At 48.4% G+C, this 27,941-nt stretch overlaps 3 protein-coding genes across 5 annotated transcripts in view; 2 read left to right on the plus strand and 1 right to left on the minus strand.

Annotated features, from left to right (window-relative positions):
* zmp:0000000926 (uncharacterized) overlaps positions 1-17,736 on the minus strand; it is a 26,725-nt gene extending 8,989 nt beyond the window's left edge. Inside the window, exon 1 of one of the 2 annotated variants that reach the window (XM_057040067.1) lies at positions 17,598-17,736. The gene's annotated coding sequence lies outside the window, so the exon portion shown is untranslated. Of the gene's footprint in view, positions 1-3,429; positions 3,606-17,597 lie in introns of those variants that run through there. The other variant, XM_057040064.1, reaches the window with a different exon arrangement.
* LOC130529633 (dysbindin-like) lies at positions 14,289-27,817 on the plus strand. Its single transcript, XM_057040072.1, has 4 exons — positions 14,289-14,632; positions 17,393-17,542; positions 17,627-17,776; positions 27,510-27,817. Exons 1-4 carry the CDS (start codon positions 14,590-14,592, stop codon positions 27,794-27,796), a joined length of 630 nt encoding a protein of 209 aa, XP_056896052.1. The 5' UTR covers positions 14,289-14,589; the 3' UTR covers positions 27,797-27,817.
* LOC130529631 (uncharacterized) lies at positions 19,325-24,484 on the plus strand. 2 transcript variants are annotated; one of them, XR_008951627.1, is made up of 3 exons: positions 19,325-20,552; positions 23,544-23,761; positions 23,866-24,484. XR_008951627.1 is itself a non-coding variant. In XM_057040070.1 (2 exons), the coding sequence occupies exons 1-2, from the start codon at positions 19,368-19,370 to the stop codon at positions 23,580-23,582; spliced, it is 1,224 nt and encodes a 407-aa protein (XP_056896050.1). In that variant the 5' UTR covers positions 19,325-19,367; the 3' UTR covers positions 23,583-24,484. The 2 variants fall into 2 exon arrangements, 1 of the variants encoding a protein (XP_056896050.1); XM_057040070.1 differs by having other exon boundaries at positions 23,544-24,484.
* Positions 27,818-27,941: the final 124 nt, after the last annotated feature.

Consider the following 27,941-nt stretch of genomic DNA (forward strand, 5'->3'; position numbering starts at 1 on the left):
ATAGCTACTGTCTAGAATACCTTTATCCTGCTGCTATTCAAGGCGAGGTTTCTATACTCAGCCCTCACTGTCGCGGCTCCTGCGCCGCATCCGCCGCCCGTGCCCACGCGGCCGTTTACTCAGTGCGTGGTTTATGACACCGCTCACTGGTTCTAATATCCATGATTTTAGAGGGGGGGGGGGGGGGGGGGGCAGGTGACTCCGGGACACCGGTGAAGCCGAGCAGACGTCTCGAATGTTCCTCTTTCCGCGCAGAGTGAAACCTAAACCTTGTGCTTTCGCCAGGCGGGCCCGGTTGAAGACGCGTGGGCGTTAGCGGTGGGCGGGGAGGTCAAAAAGTCGCCGACCCCTGTTGTGGATGAAGTGTGGAGGAGGACAAGGAGGAGGCATGAAACGCGGGGGGGGGGGGGGGGGGGTCACGGAGCCAAGGTTCAGTGATCAGTTTGGACATAGAGAGTGAAGAAATGCCTTCTGATAAGCCGCGGCGTCTGCCCCCACATGATGAGGAGACCCTAAACGCCTCGTTTGAAATACGGCGGTCCCCGCGGCGCACCTCAGCCGGCAGGTGCGTCTGTTACGGCGACGCCGTCTGGCACGGCGTCGACCGTATTCACACACCTGCCTCTGTTTGGGATGATTCCTGTCCCCGGAGCGGCGGAACAGATAAACACGCTGCAGCTCCTGATATGGAGACAAGAGCGACGTCAACCGAACCGGCGTCCCGCCGTCTCGAGGCAAACTTCCCCATCGCGTTCCCACCTGCACGTCTCGTCGGAGCAGCCGTGATGCAAACTCCGCTACTTTGAGGCCATTTTACGGCATCTTTCTGAAGTTACTGTTGCATTAGCTGATCGTGCACCAAGATCACCTACTGTGCCCTTTAATTAGCTTAGTCTAAATCCTGGTAGTGAACGGTCGGAGCCGGCCAGTCATCAGATAAACTTTTTAAGAAGTTGAAACGCTCGTGTGTGCTGTGACTTGTGAAGGTGGCGTGCGTTTGCACTCTTTTTTTCCCCCTGTCCGCTCAAAATTGCCTAATATCTCGCAAAAAACACGCGACATGCTAGCTACCTTCAAACCACTTCTAAATCGCGCGTTTACTGTGACTCAGGCTTTCCAGGAAGACGAGAAAAGGATGAAAATGAAAGCAAGGTCACAAACGAGCCTCATCGGTGCCGCAGATAACCTCCAACACCTGCTGGTCTGAATCAGAGGAGAAAGACGGGGAATTTACTCAACTCGCCGACCCTAAACTGCTCACGCGTTTACCATAATCACCTGAACGCATGAATGTGCTCTCCAGCTTTCACTTTTCGTCTCCCCACCTACTCTCCCTCTTTGTCTTCCCCTTTCATTCGTCTGGCTGGCGATTTGAGAGCACACACTCGACGTGGGTGAGAGTGCTAGAGTAGAGTATATGACTGTCAACACAAGGTGTAGGGTCTGTGTGTGTGTCTGTGTGTGTGTGTGTGCGCGCTGCTGTAGGTGGAGAGGCACAGCAGGGCGTGAAGGAGCGCTGTGATAATGACAGGCCGCGCATTATATAACGTCCAGATTGCATAAGGAGAAGATTATTTTGGGTCCAGATATTGAGGATGTATAAGTAATTTCTTTTACGTGGGTGCACAGCGCCGCGCACACTCAGGAGTGCGCGGATTGTGTAAAATTGTTCTGGAATGTGCTTTTCTTTCGAGGAGCGCGGGGGTGCGAGTGAACTAAAGTGCATCATGTGGTTGTAAGAAGGGGGCACGGATGTTTTCAGATTTCTTTCATAGCTATCTGCATATCAAAACAAGTATGTGGGAATCTTGGCACATGTGTGTCGTGTGTGTAAGGGTGTCTTTATTACAGGCTCCCACTCATTATCGCACTGAGCCTTCAGAGAGATCACCCCCCCCCCCCCCCCCCACCCGCTAGCATGCGAAAGGAGGCGCACACCTTCAGTGGGTCCGGCCAAGTTTTAAGGGACCGAGTCCCAGCCCGGTTGTGCGGAGTCACACAAGTGTGGCGGCGCCAATGGAGGCTCTGTGTGCCACTGCCTCGCTCCGTGCTTGAGCGTGCCCCTGTAAAAATAGACCTCTTAAAGGGCCAGCAGCCACTCAACCTTCCCTCTCAAGAGGCCTTTTCTGCTCTTCAGGGTGACAGCCCTCGCACAAACACAGGATGGAGGGAACATGCTGCGCTATTCTCCCATTCGATTCCTTTTGATCGACTCTATCAGGCCACACTGAGAGATTCTTTCCCCCTCGTCTCTGCGGTTGGAAAGCGTAAGCGGCAACAGGACGCTGGTACATGAAGGCACCGGCGAAACGACCTCAAGATAGAATATTTCTGACGGGCTGCGATATTTCCACTGCTGACAGGCGGATCTACTTTATGACTAATAACGGCGTTTGTTGATGAATGTTCTACAGCTGAGATGCGTTTGAATGTGCAGCGTCGCCCCATATGCAGCGTATAGGGTACGAGTGCGGCAGGCTGCAGCAGGAATACACATAATCACAATCGCGCACGCAGCCATGCCATTTTTCCCACGGAGAGAGGCGAGAAATGAGGAGGGATGTGAAACCCAACACCCCCCCTGCATCTCCAGGAGGATACGGCGGCTCTGTAAACAGTTAAGCCCGCGGCTGCGATGTGTTGTAAAGTTGTAATTAAGAATTAAAGGTGTTGCTGGCTGGCTCCACGCGGGCGGCGTGAAGTTGCGTTACACGCGTCAGGCACACCTGCATCACCACCTCCTCCCCACCAGATGCACCAGACTATTCTCACTTTTTATTTCACCATTTTATTTTTCTTCTTGTTCCTCATTTAATAAAAAAAAAGCCCCCCCCCCCTCAAAACCAAACCTCATATCTGTCCCTTCCAGTTTAAGCAGGCTCCTCCGGGGCATCTGGCTATCTCTGGACCAGGGCTATTTAAACCCGCTGCTCTAATTCTGAAAGTCCTGATCTGTGAGTGATGGACCTCTGTCTGTCTGTCTGTCTGTCTGTCTGTCTGTCTGTCTGTCTGTCTGTCTGTCTGTCTGTCTGTCTGTCTGTCTGTCTGTCTGTCTGTCTGATACATTTATCTGCTAATCAGTCACACTCTCCTTCACACCAACTCTGTCATTTTCTCCCTTTGCACGCAAACACTCCCACATACAGGTGCCGACTTACATGAGTGTCTGACAGTCAGGGAAGGCATGGTTACTCACACACACACATACACACACACACACACACACACACACACACACACACACACACAAGCACACACACATGCGGGCACAACCTATTAAATCTACCCTGACAAATGAAACACACTCTTGCTTGTTGTCATTCAAAGTTACTTTCACACCTGCCCTTCACACACACACACACACACACACACGCAGACACACACACATGCACATGGAGGAGCGTGAGAGGAAGTGATGTGGTCACATACCTCTCCGGGTGCCTCGGCGCGGCAGAGACTTCTCTCATTGGATCACGCAGCAGAGGAATATCCAGCTCTGACACTGCCGCTCTTCTCCTCCTCGCTACTGTTCTGCCTTCCCTCCCTTCATCCTCCTCCTGCCTCTCCTGCTTCTCACCCTCTAAACGCCTCTTTACTCTCTCTCTCTCTCTCTGTGAGTGCTCTCTCTCTCTCTCTCTCTCTCTCTCTCCCCCTCCCTGTCTCACTTGATTGTTCCACCAGCCTCCTTCTCTCACCTTCGGAGACACACCTCCTGTCTCATCCTTACAACTTCACTCAACCCTCATCCTTCTTAGTAAGGATCTTTCTATCTGTGACACACCATGACTCTTGATACCCCCCCCCCCCCCCCCACCGCTCTCTCTCTCCCTGGGAGTGTATAATTAGATGGAGTTCAGTGGTAATACAGTCAGGCTCATTGTGGGAGCCTGAGCATTGCTGCTCATGCTTGGCTGATAGCCCAGCAGCTTCACTCATTAACCTCCCTCGAGCGGAGGAATGGGCCAGCCCATGGCTCGTACCACTCGCTGCTGCGCCTCAGCCAATCGCATCCCACAGGGGTGTGGGGGGGGGGGGCAATGTGTAAAGGTATTCAGCGGTAAGTGAAGGCATCACGACGAGGGGCCTGAAAGGTGAGGCTCGCGCCTGAGCGGTCGTGCGTGACGCATTCTCTTCACTGTCACAATAATCCAGCCACCCCCCCCCCCTTTATTTTTTGCATAATCACTTGGTCGTGATTTGTGGCATCATGTGCTTTCCTCTCAAGTGTGACTCAACAAAACGCCACTCGAGCGTTCTATTGTGAAACCGCTGTGAGGTTTGGGAATGTCCTGCATAACGTAGCCAGAATCATGTGCTCTGTGTGAGTGTGTGTGTGTGTGTGTGTGTGTTTTACTATACTGCCCCAGTTCCCATAGCATATGATCTCACATAAACCCTCTGGGGACTCTTCCTTTAACTCACGCCGCTTGTGAGAAATGAAAGTTGGAGGAAAGTGTGTGCGGAACTACACAGGTTATTACAGTTTACTCATCCTAACATAGAACAACCTCTCTCCCCTCCTTTAAAATGCCAGATTTATTTCTCAGATGTAAGAATTTAAAGGAAGGGGGGAAGGGGGTGGCTTTATCAGTGTTTGAAAAGAATTGAAGCAGTTTGACCTACAGAAGGTTCAGGGCTGAACGTGTGGAGCCAGGCTGGGTCACGTGAGCGGCTTACACGGCTCGGATCACTGCGCAGTTAGGTAATGGACTTGGGATCCACAACCGGCTCCTGCTGAGCTGAATGTGAAGTGAGACGTTGATTGCCTCATGGTCCAGATCATCACCTCTTGGCCCCTTCGAAGGTAGATACAGACAGATAGATATGTGACATTAACCAGGCCTGGAGGGCAGCGAAAGCACCACGGCAGCCATAAAAAGCCCAATTAAGATCATCAAATTTATGTAGGTAATTAACAGATACTCTGATAAATGTTTTCAGCCTCCTCGCTTCGTTTGTTTCACTCGTGGTGGGGAACTCGCGACCTTTGACCACACGTTGTGATTCCTCGCTGCTCTTCGGCTGCAGAACGTAAGATACCCGCATAAAGGCGCTTTACATCTTAAGGAGCCCGGAGGTATAATGAGACGGCATCCTACTGGTGTCAGCAAAAACTTTGTGAGAAAAGCTCCGCTGTGAAACCTGAACGCGGGTCAAACTCTCGTTATCATCGCAGAGTTGCGGTTTGACTGTTGCAAACGTGGAGATTGTGATCATTTATCCACCGGTCACACGGTGCGGCCGTGCTCCTGCACGCATGTGACTGCCGGGCAGGGCGAGCGAACGGCCCGGTATCAATTCCTCTCTCCTTCTCTCTCTCCTGGTCTCACTTCTGCATTCGCGCGGCAGCCTCCTGTAAACATCAGGTCACACGGAGCCGGGACAGAGACGCTCTGCTCTCTGCTGAGCGGGAGGTTTTGCACCAAACGCCACCGGCTGAGGGCGACTGAAACAGAAAGGGTTGAAATGAACCGGCGCTGGGGCAAACCAGGCATTTTTAAAGTCACATAAACGCAGCAGGAGCGTCACAATCTCAGACTGGTGGGACAGAAGGCTGGAATTCACGGTTCTGGAGGGGCCAACGATGGACAGGAGAGAGTAAATCACAACGTGTTCCATGGATGAATGCAGAATGAAAGTGAGAATAGGAGAACCTCGTGATCCCCCCCCCCCCCCAACACACACAGACGTCACCTGCTCTTCCTCCTTATAGCAATAACAGGAACAGAGCTACAAATTCAGGCTGTCATCAACCGTGACAGGTCTGATTGAACAAAAACGGTCCACCGCGTGTTTCACATGGCTGTTTGAACACTAGTTCCAGCTGGAAGTATAACAGCAGGCCTCCGTCGTGAGGAAGAGGAATACACGTGCTCAAAGGTCGCCATTATACTGAGTCAAAGGTCGCTAAAACCGCTATAAAAGTGCGGCGAGGGCCAATTAAACCTGACGCTGATCACATCTGACAGAATTTGCTGGCATTGTTGCGATGTGGAAGCGAGCCGAAGTGATAACGTGTAAAAGAAAATTCTGTGTGTTGTGTATTTGTGTACACTTTATACAGTATGTGAGTGTGTGTGTGTGTGCGTGTGTCAGAGCGAGAGAGAGGAGTGTGAGTCACCCCGTGTCAGTTACTCCTCTGCTAAAGTGTCCTTTCCTTTTTTTACCTCACACCTCTCCACTTTGCTATTTCGGGGGCCATGTTAGTAGAACCGCGGCTCCCTCGCACACAAGCGCGCACGCTACAACACGCAAACGCCATCGCGGCCGTTCTGAAAGAGCCAGAGGAAACGTGCATCTTTTATGATGCGCCGGCACGATGGGCGATACGCCGGGGCAGACCAAAATACCCGGGGTTAATCGCAAAGTGAAAAATATCCTATTGCATCGGACCACGTGCGTAAAACGCGTCAGTCGCTCTCGCCGACAGAGGCACGCACGGAGCCACTCACGAATGGGTCACGTGCGCGCGCACGCATGCACACACACACACAGGCGGTGATGTCCTAACGGTGTCCCGAAGGCAGGCCGGGGTGGGGAAACTGGAGCCGAGGCAGAGTGCTGACTCAGGGAGCAAACCAGAGAAAAGAGGCAGAGGGGTGGGGGGGGGGGGCAATCGTGCTACACAGAGGTCCCGTCACTTTCATTTGCCAAAGCAGATTGTCTACAACTCTCAGCGCTTCACTCGCTCCACCTTATGTCCGAATCCTTTCCTCCGGCCGTCCTCCCAGTTGACTGTTTAGAACTTCGAAAGGTCCAAAAACTGTCAGAGTTGGCAGAACCCAGCCTGTTCTCCATCTGTGGCCTTATCGGGGAGCCTTGTGTGAGAAGCCAGCGAGCTTTAGGGTGAACTTTTTACTGAGTGAAGCTGTCAGACTCTTATCTGGAGGTGGGGGAGGGGCCTCCGCCTCTATATTTACATAGGAAATTACTAGAACTGCTTCAGAGATTAAGGCTCGTCAACGCCAAAGAAAGACAATTAGTCTGGCCTTCAGAATGAATGGAACAAAGAAAATCAGGACATAGGTTTGTTCTAAAGTGTCGGACTCCTACGTGCTGTTTACAGCAAAAACTTTCCGAGGCAACTCTGACCTCTGCCTTGCTTTTCAAATATCGATTGAAATTCCTCCTCTCTTTTGGAGATACCGCGAGCGTAGCGACCGCCCGGCCCCCGTTTCTACGGGCGTCTGCCTGACCCGAGGTGGCCTGACTGGGTGTGCGAGCGCGTAACGCCGCGCATATCGCCTGACTTCTAAACGGGAGTTGCAAGTCAGCAACATCCAGTTGGGTTTTGGTTTACCGTCGGATTTCACTCCTCCGATTTCCTCCCTCCTCAGTACTCGTCTCCTTTTTATCTCCCTCTGTCTTTCCTGCCTCATTATTAGTCTCTCCTCTCGGGCTAAAAATACCTCCTGTCACTATAACAAATCGCCGCAGAGGCGATCTGCTGCCAGCAGCGGAGTGTTTGGTAGCAACAAACACGGCGGACGGACGCGACGAGGATCTGTGGGTCGGTGTGAGCGGGCGCAGCGACCGAGCCGCTGGAGGTTCTGACAGCGGCGACCAAATGCCCTGGAGAGGTCGGACGAGGACAGAGACAAAGTCGATACGTGTGAGCAAGAGTCCGCAGGGTGTGCACGCGAAAATGGGTTCTTCTTTTTTAAATGCAGGAGGTAGAAGAAGTGCGAACCAAGCGGGCTCGACGGGGCAGTCGGAGGCTCCCGGGGGGGGGGGGAAATGAATAAGCAACACTGCTGATTTCACACTTGCATGTGTAACTGTCGGTGAGACGCCGTCGCTCGGGAGACTCTCCCTCCACGTGTCCGGCCCAGCTGCAGGACCAGGGCCCGGGGGGAGGGGAAGTTGTTGTTTAGAGCAGGCTAGCGGAAGCTAACAATGTAGAGGTTCTTCTTCTCTGGTGTGCCTTAGAACGCCACAACTATCATTATTTCTTCTTTCTTCCCTCTGTGTGTGAGTGCGCGCGCGTGTGTGTGTGTGTGTGTGTGTGTGTGTGTGTGTGTGAGAGAGAGAGAGCTGCCATCACAGCTCTGCTACCTGTATCTCAACAGATCCTGTTGTCTCATTATCAGAGTGACATTTGTGCCGTCCTGTGGAGCCATCTGGATGCGTCCCACACACATGTGAGAGAAACCGGCCTGGGTTCTGATATGACTCACATCAAACAGCCTCCCTACCCACACACACACACTCACACACACGCAGAAATACACGGCGACATAAACACATTGCAGATAGCACGATTAGAGCAGAAGCTTATATCTGACATTTAACGACACACAAGCTGACTGACATATTAGCAGACTCAACAACAGTTTCTCTAATTCATTTTTTTTTTTTTGCCCAGTCACAATCACCCGGGCCTCTTCGGAGGCCCCGTGCGCAACTTTGGAGGATTTGGAGAAAACAGAACTGAGAAAATGGGTAAAAATGTCAATCGTAGTGGTGGCGTGTTATCTGAAAAGTGTGTGTGGGTGTGTGCGTTACGGGACAGCCCCACTGTGTGCATCAGGTTGGAGTTGTGAAACCAGCTCTATGGCACACAAGAATACCATCTTTTTTGCCTCTAAGGTTGCCCAGGAAAGTCCCCGAAATGAAATGAGATGATTGGAGCCTCTTTGAAAACAAGACGATAGATTAAAATCACTGATTAAATAAGTCGAGCTGACGGTACTGATGCAGGCTGAAAAAACCACCGTTATGGAATAATTACGGCGTGAAAACGATGAGTGTGTCGCCGTGAGCGCGCGGCGTTTACAACTCTGCATCTGGACCGATCGTATATCCTGGTTTCAGTGCAAGCTGTAACCTTCTGCGGGGACATGATGATTGTTGCTCGACTCTTCTAAAAAGACCCAAAACAGTTTCGCTTTGACTATGGCGGTGCATCGAGCCGCAACACGAAGGCGCGCACAAGCCACCAAGGGGCCAGCAGAGATATAACGCTGAAATGCTATCAAGCAAATGCTAGCATTGCATGGCGGAAGCACGTTCACACTTGCGCAACATCCCGGGAGGCCTTCTTGGCCCATTGCCTGAGTGTGCATGCAGGTTCTCGGACATGCTAGAGTGCTACTGCATGCAAGGTAGGCCTTTTCTGAATCCTCTTCAGCCGCTCTCCTCCACCTACCTTCTCTCATCTATAATTGATTGCTCCCACTGTACCAACTTCATTTGCTGGCAGTGAATAATGAATGAGACACAGAGCGGAGGCGCTTTTTCCGTTTCTGCTGGTTTGATACCCGATTAGCTTTTCTTTCTTTCTTTTTTACAGTCTGCCCGAGCCATCTGTGACCAGGACAGGCGTTCGCAGCACGTACCAGTTGGAGAGAAGTCGCTGCTCCCGCAGGAACAACAGGAAGGGAAATTGAAATCCCCTCCTTGACTCGTGTGCGCCGGAGCGGGAAAGCGCCTCGTTTCACCGCATGATTCCGGCCTAAGAGGGTCGAGTGGCGTGGAAACGAACCCTGTGACTTATAATGCCCATTATAGCAGCTCGCACTCCTTAGGCATCTTCACACGCGCACGCATGGTTTCACATGCTACACACCGCACCTCACACACTGGCTGCCCGCTCCGCCGGAGTCCGCCAACAAATATTAACAGCGCGCTCCACTTCCAAACGAACTCGGACGTGAGGAGCCGCGGATGGTGTTCTCAGAGGTGTTCCATCCCTAAAGGCTGGAGCACAGGCTCCCATCCAGGAGCTGTGAAGCCCAAACAGAGCAGAGACAAAGTTGCTGCTGTGATTCAACTTTGTGCAACCTGACGGAGCTGCGTCACCAGAGGGGGGGTGAACGGACGCGATGGCGGAGGCCGACAGCAGCGTGGCGGAACAAAGGCGACTTCTGATCGCGTCAGCCCTTAGCTCCACGTGGAATTTAGAGCTGCGGCGCGTCCACGTCCTTTCTGTCAAGACCTATGGCCGCGCAGTGGCGAGCCGAGCGTCTGAGACGCTGTCTGTGTCGAGCCAGAGTCGCTCTGCAGAGGTGGATGCGCATAAAGAGGGATGGTGGAAGAACACAGGAGTTCGGCGAGTGCGTGAGAAGGGGAGATGTACTGCAGGGGGATGGAGAGAGAGAAGAGTAGAGCACGAGAGTGAGAGAGAGAGATAAATAGAGACGAGTGAATAGGAGGAGCAGGCGAGTGTAAACAGCAGAAGGTTCACTGGGTTCAGTGTGCAGGAGAGGAGCTGAAAGACGGGCATCAGAGCTCCACTCCCAGGGGCCTGGATAGCGGTGCGTGACTCACATACTCATGCATATATTCCCACATGCAGCACATACGTGCACGCACGTACGCGGATATTCAAATCTGAGCTCACTGCCAGGCATGAAACATTATACATTCCACCGTCAAGGAGACATAAAGTAGAAACAAATGGCTTCTTATAGCGGCTTCCTTGTTTGTCTTCCTATTATGGGCAGGACGCACCTTATTGCAGCTGCCCTTTATTATGCCCTTTATTATGCCCTTTATGCCCCTGTTGTGGGCTGTTTCGCCCCACTAAGGAAATCATCTTCGAAGAAGAAGCCCAGTGGCTGCTTCACGTCTGCAGCATCTCCAGGCTCGGCGAGTCAAAGCGATACTGTCAGTCACCCGGAGCAGGCAGGCTGTTTTCTCCTCATGACTCACTGGATCTCATTTAGAAAAACACTCGCTCGACATCACAGGCCGCCACGGTAACCCCAGGAGTGGTCGGCCAGAGCCTGGGCGACCGGCACGGGCTAAGAACCAGAGAACCTTTAAATTTGAGACCTTGAGGAGTAAACAACAGATTGCAACATGGAGAGAAAGAGAGAGAGAGAGAGAGAGAGAGAGAGAGAGAGAGAGAGGGAGAAAGAGAGAGAGAGAGAGAGGGAGAAAGAGAGAGAGAGCGCAACAGGAAGGCAGAATGTCATATTTCAATATTCCACGTCGGTGGCTGCATTCATCGCTTGTTTGAAAGAGGCTGTCAGTCAGCACAGAGTTCCTCATCAGCTCTGGCGAGACAAAGCTCAGCTTTACACAAAAGCTCCAACAGCCCAGGGAAAAGTGGGATACTGGCAACTTTCTGGTCTCACAAAGCCTGATTAACACCTCTGATGGGTGTACACAGCACAGATGCTGCTCTGCTGCTGCTGCTCTGCTGCTGCTGCTCTGCTGCTGCTGCTCTGCTGCTGCTCTGTTGCTGCTGCTCTGTGTTGCTGCTCTGTTGCTGCTGCTGCTGTTGCTCTGCTGCTGCTGCTCTGCTCTGCTGCTGCTCTGTTGCTGCTGCTGCTCTGCTGCTGCTCTGTTGCTGCTGCTCTGTTGCTGCTGCTCTGTTGCTGCTCTGTTGCTGCTGCTCTGTTGCTGCTGCTCTGCTGCTGCTCTGCTGCTGCTCTGTTGCTGCTGCTGCTCTGCTGCTGCTGCTCTCTGTTGCTGCTGCTCTGTTGCTGCTCTGTTGCTGCTGCTCTGTTGCTGCTGCTTCTGCTGCTGCTCTGTTGTTGCTGCTCTGTTGCTGCTGCTGCTCTGCTGCTCTGCTGCTCTGCTGCTGCTCTGCTGCTGCTCTGTTGTTGCTGCTCTGTTGCTTGCTGCTCTGTTGCTGCTCTGTGCTGCTGCTCTGTTGCTGCTGCTCTCTGCTGCTGCTGCTGCTCTGCTGCTCTGTTGCAGCTGCTCTGCTGCTGCTCTGCTGCTGCTGCTCTGCTGCTGCTCTGTTGCAGCTGCTCTGCTGCTGCTCTGCTGCTGCTGCTCTGTGCTGCTGCTGCTGCTGCTATGTTGCTGCTCTGCTGCTGCTGCTCTGCTGCTGCTCTGTTGCAGCTGCTCTGCTGCTGCTCTGTTGCTGCTGCTCTGTTGCTGCTCTGTTGCTGCTGCTCTGCTGCTGCTGCTATGTTGCTGCTGCTGCTGCTATGTTGCTGCTCTGCTGCTGCTGCTCTGCTGCTGCTCTGTTGCTGCTGCTCTGCTGCTCTGCTGCTGCTGCTCTGCTGCTGCTGCTCCGTCCTGCCACCTTCAGTCGACAGGAGACCGGCTGGGCTCCAGAAGCAGGAGCTCCAGCATCAGCAGGCAGCTGTGCAAGTCTGTGCTTTTAGCGCTCAGATGTCTGTTGCCATGGTGACCTCCCCCCTCCAGAATATCCCCACACAGCACAATGTGATATTTTCTAATAAAGTTATAAATTTACCGTCTGGTGCGGCTGTGAGGAAGTGGAAGTTTTCATTCATTCTTTTTTTTTTTTTTAAAACAACATGTATTCGCCATGTTGCTGAGGCTGAGTGCTGCATGAGTGTTTGTTGCTTCCTCAAAGCTGGTGGGACAGCAGAATGAATTATGGTCATGAGCGCAGTGTGTGGATGTTAACACGTGTCACCGCGCACGCGGGTGAGTGAGTGTGTGTGTGTTTGAGTTTGTACCAGTTTACCACAGCCTGACTCACAAGCCACATCAGAGATGATGCTAAAAAAAATGAGACAACACTGTTTCAAAGAGGAAGCCAACGCTGACAGAGCTGACAGAGCAACAACCCACCCCAACACACACACGCACACACACATGCGTGCACACACAATAATGCTCACACACAATAACAGGGTGTAACAGTCATTGGAATTTCCCTGCTGTATATCTATTTGAATGAAACCAGTCTGTGTTTGGAACCTGCTGCGCAGCTCGGAGCTACAACCGGTCTGATGGCTGACAACACGTGGAACAACCAGATCCGGTGTTGAAATAAGACAAGAAAAACCTTCAAATGATGATGGTTTGAGTTGTTGCACCCCATAATGAGCACGGGGAAGGGTTTAATGGGCAAAACAGCATTATAATGGTAAAGGAAGTCACTGGAAGAGGGACAGGTGTAATGCCCATGTTTGACCAGCAGGGGCCGACGTTAACACACTTATGAGGACGAGCAGAGGCGCTTCTGCGGAGATGCGTGAGTGCTGCGTTGTCCGATTGCCTGTGAAAGCATCACTAATTGCCTCGGAGGTGACTAGAGACCAGGGCCAGCCGAGAACCACATCACACCTAATTCTTTTAAGTCTGCATCGCTCTCCTCCGTGACATTAGAGGTTAAAATAGAGCAGGCTCTGGCAAGTGTTATGTAATTGGCCGTTAGAAGCCTTTTATTAGGGAAGGGGGAGTGAGGTCTAAGTGCTTGTTAACCCCCATGCTGGTCAGGTGCAGTAATGTGTATATCTGTAGGCTTCCACTTAAGATTGTTGCTTGGTTTCAACATCAATATTTATTTATTTTAATACCTTACTCTCTTCCATCAATCCCAATTAGTTTGTGAAAAGTGTTTCTGACCTTTTGTTTTGCTGCTGTGTGTTCAGGTAAGCTGCGTTACCTAAAGCAATATCAATAGTTTTTTTTTCCATTTAATTTAAAGGCATTAATGATATATTGCACACTAATAATAATAATTAAATATCCAATAAAATGTATCCAAAACCACACGGATTAAATCCCAGCAAAGTCCAATGTTTTGATAGCAAGTGTGTCGCTGAAATAATTTGCTGTAATTAATTTTGCACGGCTGTGACACGGGTTGGAAACAAGGCCTGCTTGGGAAAACAATATGTACAATACAAAACAGCAACAGTGTTTCATCAGAGGAACGAGCGCTCGGGAATTCCTAATCCACCAAGCAGCGTCTCGGCACCTGCACGGGAAACACAACCCTTCTAACAGTTGAAGGACGGGATAGTCGCTAAAACCTGAAATGAAGCCAGTTTTTATCGTGTGCGATCCTCACTTATTCCTTCAAATCTATGCAGTCAACACACACACTGTCTAAAAAATAAACATGTGAGTCAGTTCCAGTTGCGTAACAGTCGCTCTCCCAACATCTTCCTTTATTGGTGAAAACTTGCTTCTATCTTTAATTTGCACCATGTGACCTCCCGAGCTGCATCATTTCCCTCACATTTCAAGGGTGAGAAAACACATTTAGGACTTTTTTTTGTTCGTATCCTTTAGGAATCCAAGCAAAACATTTCATTTAATCAGCCTCCTTCCTTGAACATTTCTGCAGACCCCTTCAGTGTCATCAGTTGGTACAGGCCACACTGCCGTAGCCCCCATCCCTCCCCCATCACTAAGCCCTTACAACCCTGCTGAGCCTGTCTGAAGGAACCCAGCACATGTGTGTGTGTGTGTGTGTGTGTGTGTGAGGCAGCCGAGAGGAGAGTGTGAAAGGAAACCTTGAAAGAATAGCCAAGGCTAGCTGAAAGTGGGGGGTGGTGGTGGTGGTGTGTGTGTGTGTGTGTGTGTGTGTGTGTGTGTGTGTGTGTGTGTGTGTGGCGGGGGGGGGGGGGGGGGTGCGGGGGGTGGTCGTTGAACGCAGCGAAAAGGCAGAGCAGACCAGAGCAAGAAAGAAGAGAGAGGGAGAGCGAAAGAGAGAGAGAGAGAGAGAGAAACGCTGGGCGAAGTGTGATGTGAGTGTGGCGTCTGTGGCAGTCGTGGTGCCAAAGTCGGTGGATGCCATGACCAGATGACCAGCCGGCACACACACCAGCTTCCTGCCCCGGAGCCCTGAAGGGGGGAGACGCTCCAGCACACACTCATAAGGCAGGAAAATAAAGAACCTAAAAACAGATCCTCCTCCCTTGGATCATGTCTTCCTCTGGGTCGGCCAACCACAGCAGGCGTCTGGCGTGTAAGTAACCGCTGCATGACTGCACAGAGGCGGACGGTTCCGGAGGGTCTGAACCCGATTCAGATGGCTTTGACCTCCATCTGAATTCTGCTCGTGTGTTTATTTCATTCATGTCCAGGCTGCAGCCGCTCAGGGAAAAATACCCCGTGGGAAACTTTGTTGGGATACAGTAGATTCATCCTAATGCAACTTTTATAAAAGAACTGTGTAACCATCGACATGTCCTTGCGTGCAAATTGCAGCCTGACACAGAGTCCATCCTTTCTTTTTCTTTAACCTCCAACAGCCGTGACAGGAGCCACAATGTTGATCTTTAATCACAGTGATGAGACAACTCTGACTGCAGCCTTTACATAGAACAGGAGGAGACATGTTAAGTGCTACCTGCTAGCCAGAGGAACATTGCATGTCTTCGTAATTGAACAAATTAAGTATTTCTGACCCTTCAGGCCGTTTCACTGTTTGGGTTATGGTATGTTGCACGGAGAGGGGAGAGGAAGTCTGTGAGTGGAAGCTACTGAAAGCTCTGTTTTGATTGATCTAAACAAGGAGTAATGGACACGCCTGGGGGTCATCTCTGTATTTAACCCTGAGTGATGTCTCTAATGGCACCAGCAGTGGGACTGTCCAGGAAATGCTCTGCTCAGAATGGGTTGCCAAGAAACCAAAAAGTGAGAGCGGAGTGACTAAACCTACTCTAAGCATGGGGCTAATCCTCTTGCTTTAGATTCTGGATTTACCTCCCTTTACATGGCTGTGTGTGGTGGGAGAGGGGAAAGCACGGCAGGTGGTGGTGGTGGGGGGGGGGTTCCTGTTGCGGTGCAGTGATGTCACTCATAAATGACTCCCTCTTGATGGACCACCATGGGTCGGGGGGGAGGTGAGTGATTGGTTCTGTAAATAATGAAGGCTTCTGCGGGAAAACGATGTGGGAGCGCTCTGCTAAAAGCTCGTTGACACCATCACTGGGAGTTGGGGGCTGCAGGCAAGAAGGGGGTGGGGTTTACAATAGATGGCCTGTCGAGGGTGAGTGGCCGTGCAGCACGACTAATTTACTGCCGCTTTCATTCACATGAAAACATGCAGCCTCTGTTTCTGCAGAAAAACACCCAGAGGTGATCATGGGATGTCTCCACTGTTGCCGCAAGGGCACGGGGTGCTCAGCCATGTGACCGCTTGGGTCAACAACAACAGTTCTTCCTTTCTTTCTTTGTAAATCGGACAGTTTCTGACTGATGATCGACTTCGTCCTCAGGCAGAAGAGCAGTGTTTTCTTACCAAATCATGCAAAATCACATCGAAACCCAAAGCTGATGTTAGCTAGTGAACCGGGGCAAACGCTCTGAGAGGTGTCTTAAATTGGACGATGAAAGAAGGTGGAATTGCTGTGTGGATTATCGGGAGCAGAGGAGAAAGGATCAGAAGGATGAAGAAATCATGTGCTTGAGCTCGAGTCGTACCTCTTAACCCTGAACCGCACACAGTCATGAGGCGCTTTCACACGGAAGACAGAGACACAGAAGTGATGAAGTCAAAATGGAGTGTGAGGTGATTGGAGCATTGTTTGACCATATCCTGACTCTAACCTTAACCGTGGCCCAAATCCAAAAGGTCAACTGACTGATTGTCACCCAAACTAAGACGGCGGAACATCCAGCAAATGACTTCAGGTTCGATTTGAGTGAAATGTTATTCCTGTACACCTCCGCAAACCCTGAGCAAACATGTCATTAACGGATTGTTGTAGTTGGCTGAGACACGCACATGCACAAAAGCAGATTACGTCATCTCCACTACCCATAAAACAACAAACAGAAGGTTCACCCTTCTGTCACCTTTTTCCTTCTGTATTTTTTCTTACCTCCTATCACATATGTGGGTAAACCACACGCGCTACAGAGCGGCTGCAGATGAAGGACTGGACCCTTCTTATATAACAGTGAGCCCTAGGTAATTACATTCCAGCGTGGGCTGAGATGGAGCAGGGATTACTCGGTGGGGGCAGAGGTCCTGTCACAGACCGTAAATGTCACAGAATTCTAAAGAACAGCTCGTTTGGTCTTCTGAAACGTAACACAGTTTGTGGCAGCTGCACCTACATGTACAGACCTTTCACACCTGTTGGTGAGTTAATTCAATCAGACTTTCATGCATGAATACGTCCCCGGAATGCGGTAAATGAGCCACCGGACAGGTGCTTTGCATTGATGGTGATGGTAGAGGGGCAGAACAGATGATTCCTGCTGACCCGGGAAAGAGGATTGGTCATGTTTCAAATAGCCTGAACTAAACTCAACAAGTGCTGTATTATTTTATGGAGACCCCCCTCTACATCTAGACAACTCACAGGTTATGCAGACGACTCACTGATTTACATATATGCCGTTCTCTCACGAAGACAGACGGAGACACGTGGATGCAGCTGTGTGCGCTTCAGGTCAGGCTTGTCCAGTGGCACAAGAGAATGATGGGAATGAGAGAGGGAGAGAGAGGAAGAGGGTGAGGGAGCTGTGACATGAGTCAATGTGTCAGTTCATGGAGCCCAGCGGGAGAAGGCGCAGTTTGTACTGAGAGGGACGCAGCACAGTTACACAACCAGATCAGCCATACAGGCCTCAGTCAGATTCAGCCTCACATGCTCTCATATTTGTTAACACCCTTTTGTATTGTCACGCAGAATGGTCACTTCCAGAAAAACAATAACTAGAACCTGTCCAAGTTTACATATTATAGCTAAATGTGTCCTATTTGGATGATCAGCGGAAGCGGACAACTCCGAGACAGCACTGGACAATGATTCGGCACAGCACCTTAGGCTGAAGGAGAGACAGCGCTTCCACGAAGAGGTCTACCAGCACGACATGGACAACTACCCGCCCTCTGCGCACCTTCAAATTGACTGCAAAAAACGTGAGTGGCGTCGAATTCTCCCAAATGTGAACCCAATGTGAACAGAAATAGTGACCTTCTTTCATCTTCACTTGTCACCGGCAGCTCCGATGGGGAGCATCTCCTCGATGGAGGTTAACGTGGACGTCCTGGAGCAAATGGACCTAATGGACATCTCCGACCAGGAAGCCCTGGATGTTTTCCTAAACTCGGGCTCTGGGGCAGATGATGGGGCCCTGACCTCTCCAATACCAGGTGAGTCTGAAAAAATGTAGGAATACATAGGGTTAGTGTTTTCAGGTCACCACGCTACAGATTTTGTCAATGTACATAAAAACATTGTAAAATCCCTACAAAAAAATCTTGTAACCCCAAATACATATATTTTTCACTGTGAAATTTTGTAAACTATGAAACAGAACTTTTTGTTAGATTTACTACAACAATATGTGATTTAAATGGAATTTATTTGTTAAAATTACAAATATTGGCAAAAGAAACCGGGAAATACTGCAATACTCATAACAAAGCAACTTTGATAAATTGACATGCAAATATTGCAAAAACTATTGTTTTAGTCTTCTTTTTTTTTAAATACAAAAACTATATGTTATTCCCTTCACAAGTTTGTCCTTTTAGCAAAATTATTCCTTTTAACATTGATGAAGTTATGTTAATTGAGGTCAACCAAATGTGATTTCACACAAAATTTCATTGTAACGTGAAACCGTTTACTGCCAATCTATTTATATTTTTTAAAATTATAAACTTATAATGACATTGTTTTTAGTATAGCCTATTGTACTGTTCAATCTTAACCCTTGCTTTATATATTTTTTGTCTTTAAATTTTAATGCATTACAGCCCATTATTATTATTGATGTTAATAATAATAATAATAGCAACAATAACAACAATAATTATTATTATTTATATAATAATATTTATTTATATAATAATTCAAATAGAAAGCCACAATATTCATAATACTCATAATGGGCAGTGCATCGTCATCACTGGCTCAACCTAACAGCGCCTCTCTCCAGAGGCTGATACCTGAGCAATAAAGCCGCCTCCTTCCGATACTTATTTTTTTGAGTTTAAAATTGCGCGGGTTAAGCTCGTCTCTGATTGGATAATGATGGAAAGACGTGAAAGGCGCGAACTCCACGTTGACGGACACAACTGACACCACTCGCGAACGGGTCGGAACAGAGCAGAAATCGCAGAAATTTTTCATTTCAAAAGATTTTACAAAAAATCGACACACTACATACGAGATTTTGCAGGGTCTGGAGTGACTGCGCAATTGGAAAGTCTAAAGTTTGCACGGTAAGTTTTCTTACTTTCTTTGGGAGACCTAGCAAAAATGTGTGCTAATAGCAAATGGCGTAAGTTAGCAATTCTCCATATTGCAAAAAGTACGTCAGTTCGTAATTATTAAGCAGAAAGAGACAGACAAACACTTGAAATTTTAAAAATGATCACCTGTGTCTTTTGTAAAAAGAAATTGGTTACATTAAGATGCTATGTGCAACATTGCAGAGTGCATAGGAATGAGCCACGCTGTCTTTTCAAATGTGTTGGCGCCAACTGTAATAAAACCTTTACTACTTACTCGGCTTTCAAGGGCCATTTTTACCGTGCGCACAATATACTTGAGCCACAAGCTGTTTCTGTTGTTGCGGATTTAAAATGTGCGGTTTCATTGTGTGTCCGCCATTTTCAAACAGTGAAAGAGCTAGTGTCACACTTAAAGGATCACATTGGCGAAGGCAGGTCTGTGTCATGTCCAGTAAGTGGTTGTAAGCATGTTTTTACAAAAAATTCCACATTTACTTCTCACATGTGTAGGAATCATAAAGAATGCTCCCCTGATGGCATTGCTGACATGTACAGGGAAACTTGCCCTCAGCCCCCAAATGTCATTGCCACTACAGATGATTCAGAACACACACATGATGCCATGCCATCAGTGAGTGCAACAATTGACACGCCAGAGAATGATTCTCAGTCCTTTCTCAGAAACATGTGTCTCTTTTACCTTAAACTACAAGGACAACTGCTTATTCCTGCCTCTACTATACAGACTATTGTTGAGGAAATGCAAAATGTGCACGAGTTAGGTCAAGCCTACACAATTACAAAAGTAAGTTCTGTATTAAAAAATGATATGAGCCTATCAGATGAAGCAATCACTAAAATCTGTGACTGCATTAAAGAGTCAGATTTGTTCTCTGCATGTCATCAGGGACAATTAAGAACAGTGTACACCAGAAATCATCCACAAAAAAAATCATTCACAAAACTTTTTAAATACACAGAGCCCCAAGAAGTGGCATTGGGAATAGATGAAAACATGAAACCAAAATTTGCTTACTACATACCAGTGGCAGAAACTCTGAAGAACTTTTTACAGTCAAATTTATGGAGGAATGTACAGTCGCAACAGTTTGGAGATCCCGATGCAGAGGTTTTTACAGATTTATATGATGGTCAAAATTTCAAATGTAACCAGTTCTTTAATGAAAACCCTAAAAGCTTAAAACTCATTTTATACCAAGATTCATTTGAAGTTGTAAATCCGCTAGGCTCTGCTAAAAAGACACACAAAGTCCTTGCAGTCTATCTTTCATTAGCAAGTTTACCCATTCATTTGCGCTCAAATACTGATTATATGTTTTTAGTATTGTGTGTTGAGAATGACTTTAAGCATTTTGGAATAGCCAGTGTTTTCTCTGAGTTGTTAGCAGACCTGAAATCATTGGAGACAAATGGAATAAATGTCGATGGAGAAACTGTAAAAGCAGGTCTTTACTGCATTGCTGGGGATAACTTGGGTTCTCATTGCATAGGTGGGTTTACAGAGAACTTCAATCGCTCTCGATATTTCTGTAGGTACTGTGAGATCACAAGAAGTGAGTTTGAGGCTGAGCCGAATACCTGTGGTCCTCCATGCACCCGAGAGACGTATGACACAGCTATTGCTGATCTCCAGGCTGAAAACATCCAAGACGTCAGAGGAATAAAGGTAAACTCTATCTTTAATTCCCTTGAGTCTTTTCACGTATCCCAGCCTGGTCTCCCACCATGTTTAGGTCATGACCTTTTTGAAGGAGTGTTGTCATATGATCTAGCACTGTACTTGAAGCACATTATAAAAAAGAAACATCCATCCATCCATCCATCCATTCTCTACCGCTTATCCGGGGTCGGGTCGCGGGGGCAGCAGCCTAAGGAGAGAAGCCCAGACTTCCCCCTCCTCAGACGCCGGATGGTGGTCCAGAACCTTTTCGAGGCCGTCCGAAAGTCGTTCTCCATGGCCTCACCGAACTCTTCCCATGCCCGAGTCTTTGCCTCGGCAACCGCCGTAGCTGCACTCCGCTTGGCACGCCGGTACCCATCTGCTGCCTCAGGAGTCCCACAGGCCAGTAAGGCCCGATACGACTCCTTCTTCAGCTTGATGGCATCCCTCACCGCTGGTGTCCACCAGCGGGTTCGGGCATTGCCGCCATGACAGGCACCAACCACCTTGCGGCCACAGCACCGGTCAGCTGCCTCAACAATGGAGGCACGGAACACGGTCCACTCGGACTCAATGTCCCCCGCCTCCCCCGGGACATGGTCAAAGCTCTCCCAGAGGCGTGAGTTGAAGCTCCTTCTGACAGGGGACTCTGCCAGGCGTTCCCAGCAGACCCTCACAACACGTTTGGGCCTGCCAGGTCTGTCCGGCATCCTTCCCCACCATCGGAGCCAACTCACCACCAGGTGGTGATCAGTTGACAGCTCCGCCCCTCTCTTCACCCGAGTGTCCAGAACATGTGGCTGCAAATCCGATGACACAACCACAAAGTCGATCATCGATCTGCGGCCTAAGGCGTCCTGGTGCCAAGTGCACATGTGGACGCCTTTATGTCTGAACAAGGTGTTTGTTATGGACAATCTGAGACGAGCACAGAAGTCCAATAACAAAACACCACTCGGGTTCAGATCAGGGGGGCCGTTCTTCCCAATCACACCTCTCCAGGTCACACTGTCATTGCCAACGTGAGCATTGAAGTCACCCAGGAGGACGAGGGAGCCCCCAGAAGGGGCACTCTCCAGCACTCCCTCTAAGGACTCCAAAAAGGGTGGATACGCTGAACTGCTGTTTGGACCATAGGCACAAACAACAGTCAGGATCCGTCCCCCCACCCGAAGGCGAAGGGAGGCTACCCTCTCATCCACCGGGGTAAACTCCAATACACAGGCACTGAGCTGGGGAGCAACCAGAATTGCCACCCCTGCTCGTCGCCTCTCACCATCGGCAACTCCAGAGTGGTAGAGAGTCCAACCCCTCTCAAGAAGACTGGTTCCAGAGCCCTTGCCGTGCGTCGAGGTGAGGCCAACTATATCTAGTCGGAACTTCTCAACCTCGCGCACCAACTCAGGCTCCTTTCCCACCAGAGAGGTGACATTCCATGTCCCTAGAGCCAGTTTGTGCAGCCGGGAATCAGACCGCCAAGGTCCCTGCCTCCGGCTGCTACCCAAAACACAATGCACCCGACCCCCTTGGCCCCTCCTGCAGGTGGTGAGCCCACGGGAAGGGGGTCCCATGTTGCCTCTTCGGGCTGTGCCCGGCCGGACTCCATGGGCAGAGGTCCGGCCACCAGGCGCTCGCCAACGTGCCCCACCCCCAGGCCTGGCTCCAGGAGGGGGCCCCGGTGACCCGCATCCGGGCAAGGGAAACTTGGCACCAATGTTGTTCAGCATCATTAGGGGGTCCTGGGCTACGCTTTGTCTGGTCCCTCACCTAGGACCTGTTTGCCATGGGTGGCCCTACCAGGGGCATATAGCCCCAGACAACGGAGCTCCTAGGATCATTGGGACACGCAAACCCCTCCACCACGATAAGGTGGCAGCCCAGGGAAAGAAAGAAACAATGGTTCACATACTCACTCTTAAACAGACGAATCAAACAGTTTAAATACAAAGGATCTGAAGCACTCACAAAGCCATGTGCTGTCAAACCTGATGGGGACAAGTTATCAGGACAAGCCATTCAAAACTGGAACTTTTTGAGGTTACTACCAGTTTTGATTGGTGACAAAGTGCAAAACCATGAGGATGAAGTATGGCAGTTGGCTCTCCAACTAAAAGATATTGTGGATCTTATTTGTGCTCAGAATATTTCTTTGCCCCAGATAGCATATCTTGACATTTTGCTCCAAGAATATTTGGAGATGAGAAAGATGTTGTTTCCTGAAATTCAACTAAAACCCAAGCACCACTATTTGCGCCACTATTCAGCACTGTTGTTGAAATTTGGTCCATTAATTAGGTTATGGACGCTAAGGTTTGAAAGTAAACACAGTTATTTTAAAAGATGTGACACTTAAAAAACTTCAGAAACATTTGTCAAACATTGTCAGAGCGTCATCAGATGTATCAGGCTTATCTTTTGGCTGGGCAAGAATGCAATAAACTGCTGAAAGTGAAGGACAGCTGTCCATTTTATCCAAACCTATACAGTAAGACTATTAAACATGCAGTCAAGGTGTTAACCTTTTCAGGAATCAAAACCACAGTTACCACAGACATTGAGTATAAAGGCACTGCATATAAAAAAGGACAGTTTCTCGTGTACAGAAATGATGATTGTATGGAGTTTGGCAAGCTTTTGCTCATCTTGATTCAAAATGACACATCTGTGTATGTTTTGATGGATATCTACAAAGGCATCTTCCTTCAGAATACCATCTGTATTCTGTGACAAAGGACAGTCTTGGGTTACACTGTATCAACATTAATGACCTGCCTGATTTCTATCCTTTGGTAGAAGGATCCTTGGTAGATCCTTTGGTAGATCCTTGGTGGCTACCAGGTCATTCCATTAAAACACAGTATTGTGGCAAAATAAAGTTCAGTTAAAGTTCACTTCTCAGTATAAATAGTTAGACATTATGTGTAACCTGATGCCTTTTTCTGCTCTGTTAACTTTATGCACTGCATATTTTTCTGGTCTGTTGGTTACATTCTTTAGTACAAATATGAGTCACTTGGAGCAATCCTTCCTAGATGATGCCATACTGGAAGTCTTACCAGAACTTCCAGCAGTCGACAGAAACATCCTGAAAGACCACTTGGAGTCTATTGGAGTTGAGATCTATGATGATCTACGCTTCGTGACGGAGGCTGATTTGATGAAAGCATTAAAACCTGTACAAGCCAGAAAGGTTCTTTCTGTTTGGAAACAGAAATGTATGTAAAACACCACACAAGTATCCAAATTCACAAGCAAATATGGATGTTGGGTAATATTGCACAGTGTGAATCGTAATCTTATTTATTTTTGTCATTTAAAGACCTAACTCCTGAGAAAAGCTCACCATCATCTGTGGAAGCTTCGTCTACCCATTCGCTGTCATTGCACACCGTTTCACCGCAAAGTTCATCATCAACCTCCTCCGGTAGCCCAGGACTTGACACACAGTGGGATGACAACTTTGAAATTCCATGGAGTAAGTTTCCTGAGGAACTGATCCATTCTTTGGAGTTGGGGAGAAGGCCAAGCCCGAGGCTGAGGAGGCAAATGGTCCGGATTGTCGTGGCTGAGATGATGGGGAAATGCCGTCATGTGGGTGAAAGGCATGCAACTGACGTTGCAAAAAAAATGGTGGCAAAATATCCCAAGTCACTTCAAGATATAATAGAGGGTGATATTATTGGAACTGGCTACTATTCCATCGTCAAGCAGTTGCAAAACAGGATTGAAAATGAGAAGCGCACAACAACAACAACCAAGATAAGAAAAAGAAAGCATTGGGATGATGACTCAGACACAGATGTGGTCCCATTAGAAGAAAGAGCAGCAATGCAGGACACTTATGGATGCATTAATTGGAATGTAAAATTCCTCCCCATTGGAGAAACTCAAGTGGGCCAGCAGCAAAAGATGGAAAAACTCCAGAATATGTACCAACACTCAGATGCCAATTCAAAGGAGGGAGGTAACAGTCTGATGAAGTCCACTTTTTACACACAGCGTCAACATGTCAACCAGGGAAAAAGTATCAATTGCCTTAGAGAGGAGTGGCCATTTTTGTTTGACGAACTTGGCATGATAGTCCACTTCAAAGAACTTACTGATATTGACATCAAAGAGACATTGACACATAATTTGGATTTGAAGGGGAAAAGGCTTCTCAACTACTTGACCACAGTTGTGTCCACAAGAGCAAGAGATTCCATCAAACTTATGCAAGGCTTCAGAGGATGCGGGGACAGCAGAGTGGCTGCTCAGAAGACGTGAAGGAGATGCTGCTGCTTCTGCTCAGCTACTTTGACGAGAAGGAGGAGTCCATGTTCTTCCATGTAGACGATACATGTCTGGCAGAAGAGGTTGAGCTAGGGCAGGTGCCTCTGACACCCACTATTATCGTCTGTGGTAAGTCTCTTGCATATGTGTCTGAATTTATTATGTGAGTGACTGAGTTATGACCACCATGCACTTATTAATATAACCTGTTAAATTCTAGGCCAGTCCTGCTATTCCTCAACAAGGTACATGCTGAGTCTGGATCGGAACCTTGTCAACACAAACATCTCTTCCTTCATTTCTGCATTGTGGCTAATGTTTGGGAGCTACTACTGTTTCAACATCCATTATCCATCTGAGCTGGCTTCTACACTGGAGTTTCTTCAAAGGTGAGTAAACATTTCCTGGGTTTGGTAACCCTAACCCTAACTCATTAAAATGCTTAATATGTTTTTATATGCTTTTATTCTACAGGTGTTTTTTCTTGATAAACCCAGAAAAAGGAACCAAAGTAGAGAATAAAAACTCAAAGCGTCGTCTCAACGTGAACCCTCTAGTTCTGACCCTGATACAGGATCTCGCTGATCATGAGTGGCGTGAAGGCTAAACAAGGACTCTGTGTTGACTCCTAGAGAAGAGGTGCTGTTAATTTTCACTTTGTTAAATGTACAACATGCAAGTTTTGTTTTAAAGGTGCATTTTGTAACTTTCTATGAAGAGGTTCTGCCACCTGCTTGTTGTCCTTGTTATCCAACAATGTCCACAGTATTGTAAAAATCTTGTCTATCTTCAATTACTCAAATAGAATATGTTTTAGCAAAAAATAACACAGATAAAGTATGACCCGTAACTGTCTGTTCAGCAGTTAAAAAGAGCCAACGCTTGAAGTTCTTTGTGTTGGGGTCCAGGGTTTGGGTTGCTGGTTTCTTCCTGCAGTGGCGTGGAGGAGCCACTCATCAGCCACGGCTGGCGCCGCAGGCAGACGCACCTGCGGGCTCTCTTCAATCTACCGTGCCATTTAAGGACAGAACTCCCATGTGTTGTGGCTTTAATGCTTTGTTCTGCCTGTTTCCCTTGCGTCTTCCCTGCTTGTTCGAGGTCTCCATGTCGTCTGCTGGACCTGCGAACGTGCAGAATCGGACTCCTGAGATTCCTGCAGTCCAGGAGGACTGCCTTTGTGTCCTTGGTGTCTTCCCGGCACGGTTGAGGTCCCCGTGCTGTCCGCAGGACCGGTGAACGTTCGCAGGTCCAGCAGACGACATGGAGACCTCGAACAAGCAGGGAAGACGCAAGGGAAACAGGCAGAACAAAGCATTAAAGCCACAACACATGGGAGTTCTGTCCTTAAATGGCACGGTAGATTGAAGAGAGCCCGCAGGTGCGTCTGCCTGCGGCGCCAGCCGTGGCTGATGAGTGGCTCCTCCACGCCACTGCAGGAAGACACCAGCAACACAACCCTGGACCCCAACGTCTTTGCATGCTCTATATTTTGAAAAAGTGAATCTAATTGTTTGCAACTAATCACAATGGCTGTTCAATAAATTTCCTAAAAGTGATATTCTCTTGTCTTTTATCATGATGTATTTTTGCATTTTTTTGGTGTTGTAGTTCTAATCATTTTAAACTGATTATTAAAACATACAGCTACTGCATATAATGAGTAGCTTGTATGTATAATATACAGAACAGCTCCATTTAACATGCAAAGTTTTACTGTTCTACCAGTTTAAATAGTTTTTTGCCTGATAGTTCCACGTTAATTTTACAATTTATTGACGCATAATAAGTAGTTACATGTAAAAAGTACAGGAAATGATCTATTTACTGTATATACAACAATGATCCATGAAATTGATAGATTTTTTTTGTAGAATTAACAGTTCAGCCTTGGCATTCACTGTAAAACCATTTACATATTTTCTTTGTAAATTTATCTACTGTCCTGTTGTTGTTTTTTTTACAGGAATTCTCTGGTAACCCCAGCTGCCAGCGTTTTCCTGTAAAAACGACGGTCTTTTTCTAACTGTATATATATATTTATATATGTACATATATTGTGAAGAAAACATTTTTTTTCCAAATGAGCTTAGGGTATCATGAGGCATGTTAGGTTGATGTTTAGATTAAATACCAAGACTGACAATACAGGCAAATCAGATTGTGCAGTTTCTACAATGGGTGGTCATAGACTTCGGAAAAATGAAAACATCTTGAGATGAAACAACGAAACTTGGCACCTGAACCATCAACAACTAACCAGTGAGACTGCGCAGAGACTGGTTTTTAATCCTGGCATTTACTTTGACATTTTAGTGAATAGAATAGAGTAAATAGAGATGAAGCGCTGTTGGACGTAACCCCTGCATTTTGATTTTGTTATGAGTTCGTCGGGCTGTTTCCACACATATGGGAACCATCTTTCATCGTGCCCCCCAACGGCCTGGTTCATTCCAAACGCGTTTGACCACACCTCAGCTATCGAAGCGACTTATAATTACAAAATGTTGGCTCAGGTGTGTGTTTAACCTCATGACTAACAAAGTAGCGCAATCTGTCCGTGTAGAATGTGATTGCAGCTGTGTGCAGTTTTTGATCTTGTACCTTGAGCAATAGCGTGCTTCTGGTATTTTTCACGGGAACTGATTCACGGTTTGATTGAAAGATTGAAAAATGACACCGTTCTGCCCACAGAGCTTGAGGATGAAGAAGAGGACGAAGGGGAGGAGTATGAAGATGCAGAGGTGCTCTACAGGGAGCGCGCCCCTCTGAGGCGGCAAAACGAGGTCCACCGCGGCTCCAAGTCACGGAGCTCCTCCACGTCTTCCACTTCAAGTGACACCAGCGTGGGCGGAGCTGACACGCCTGTGATCCAGTCGGACGATGAAGAAGTGCACGCCGACACCCTGCTGCTCACCTCCGTTCTCGCACGAGGGATGAAGAAACAGAGGAGGAAGAGGAGGAAGAAAGATGCCTTGTGACTAAATCTTAAGACTGAGTTTAGAGTTGTGGGTTCTCTCTCTACCTTTCTGTGTTCTTTTGGAACCCACCAGAGAGGTGACATTCCATGTCCCTAGAGCCAGTTTGTGCAGCCGGGAATCAGACCGCCAAGGTCCCTGCCTCCGG

This window comes from Takifugu flavidus, chromosome 8, assembly GCF_003711565.1.
Source record: "Takifugu flavidus isolate HTHZ2018 chromosome 8, ASM371156v2, whole genome shotgun sequence".
Classification (NCBI taxonomy): domain Eukaryota; kingdom Metazoa; phylum Chordata; class Actinopteri; order Tetraodontiformes; family Tetraodontidae; genus Takifugu; species Takifugu flavidus.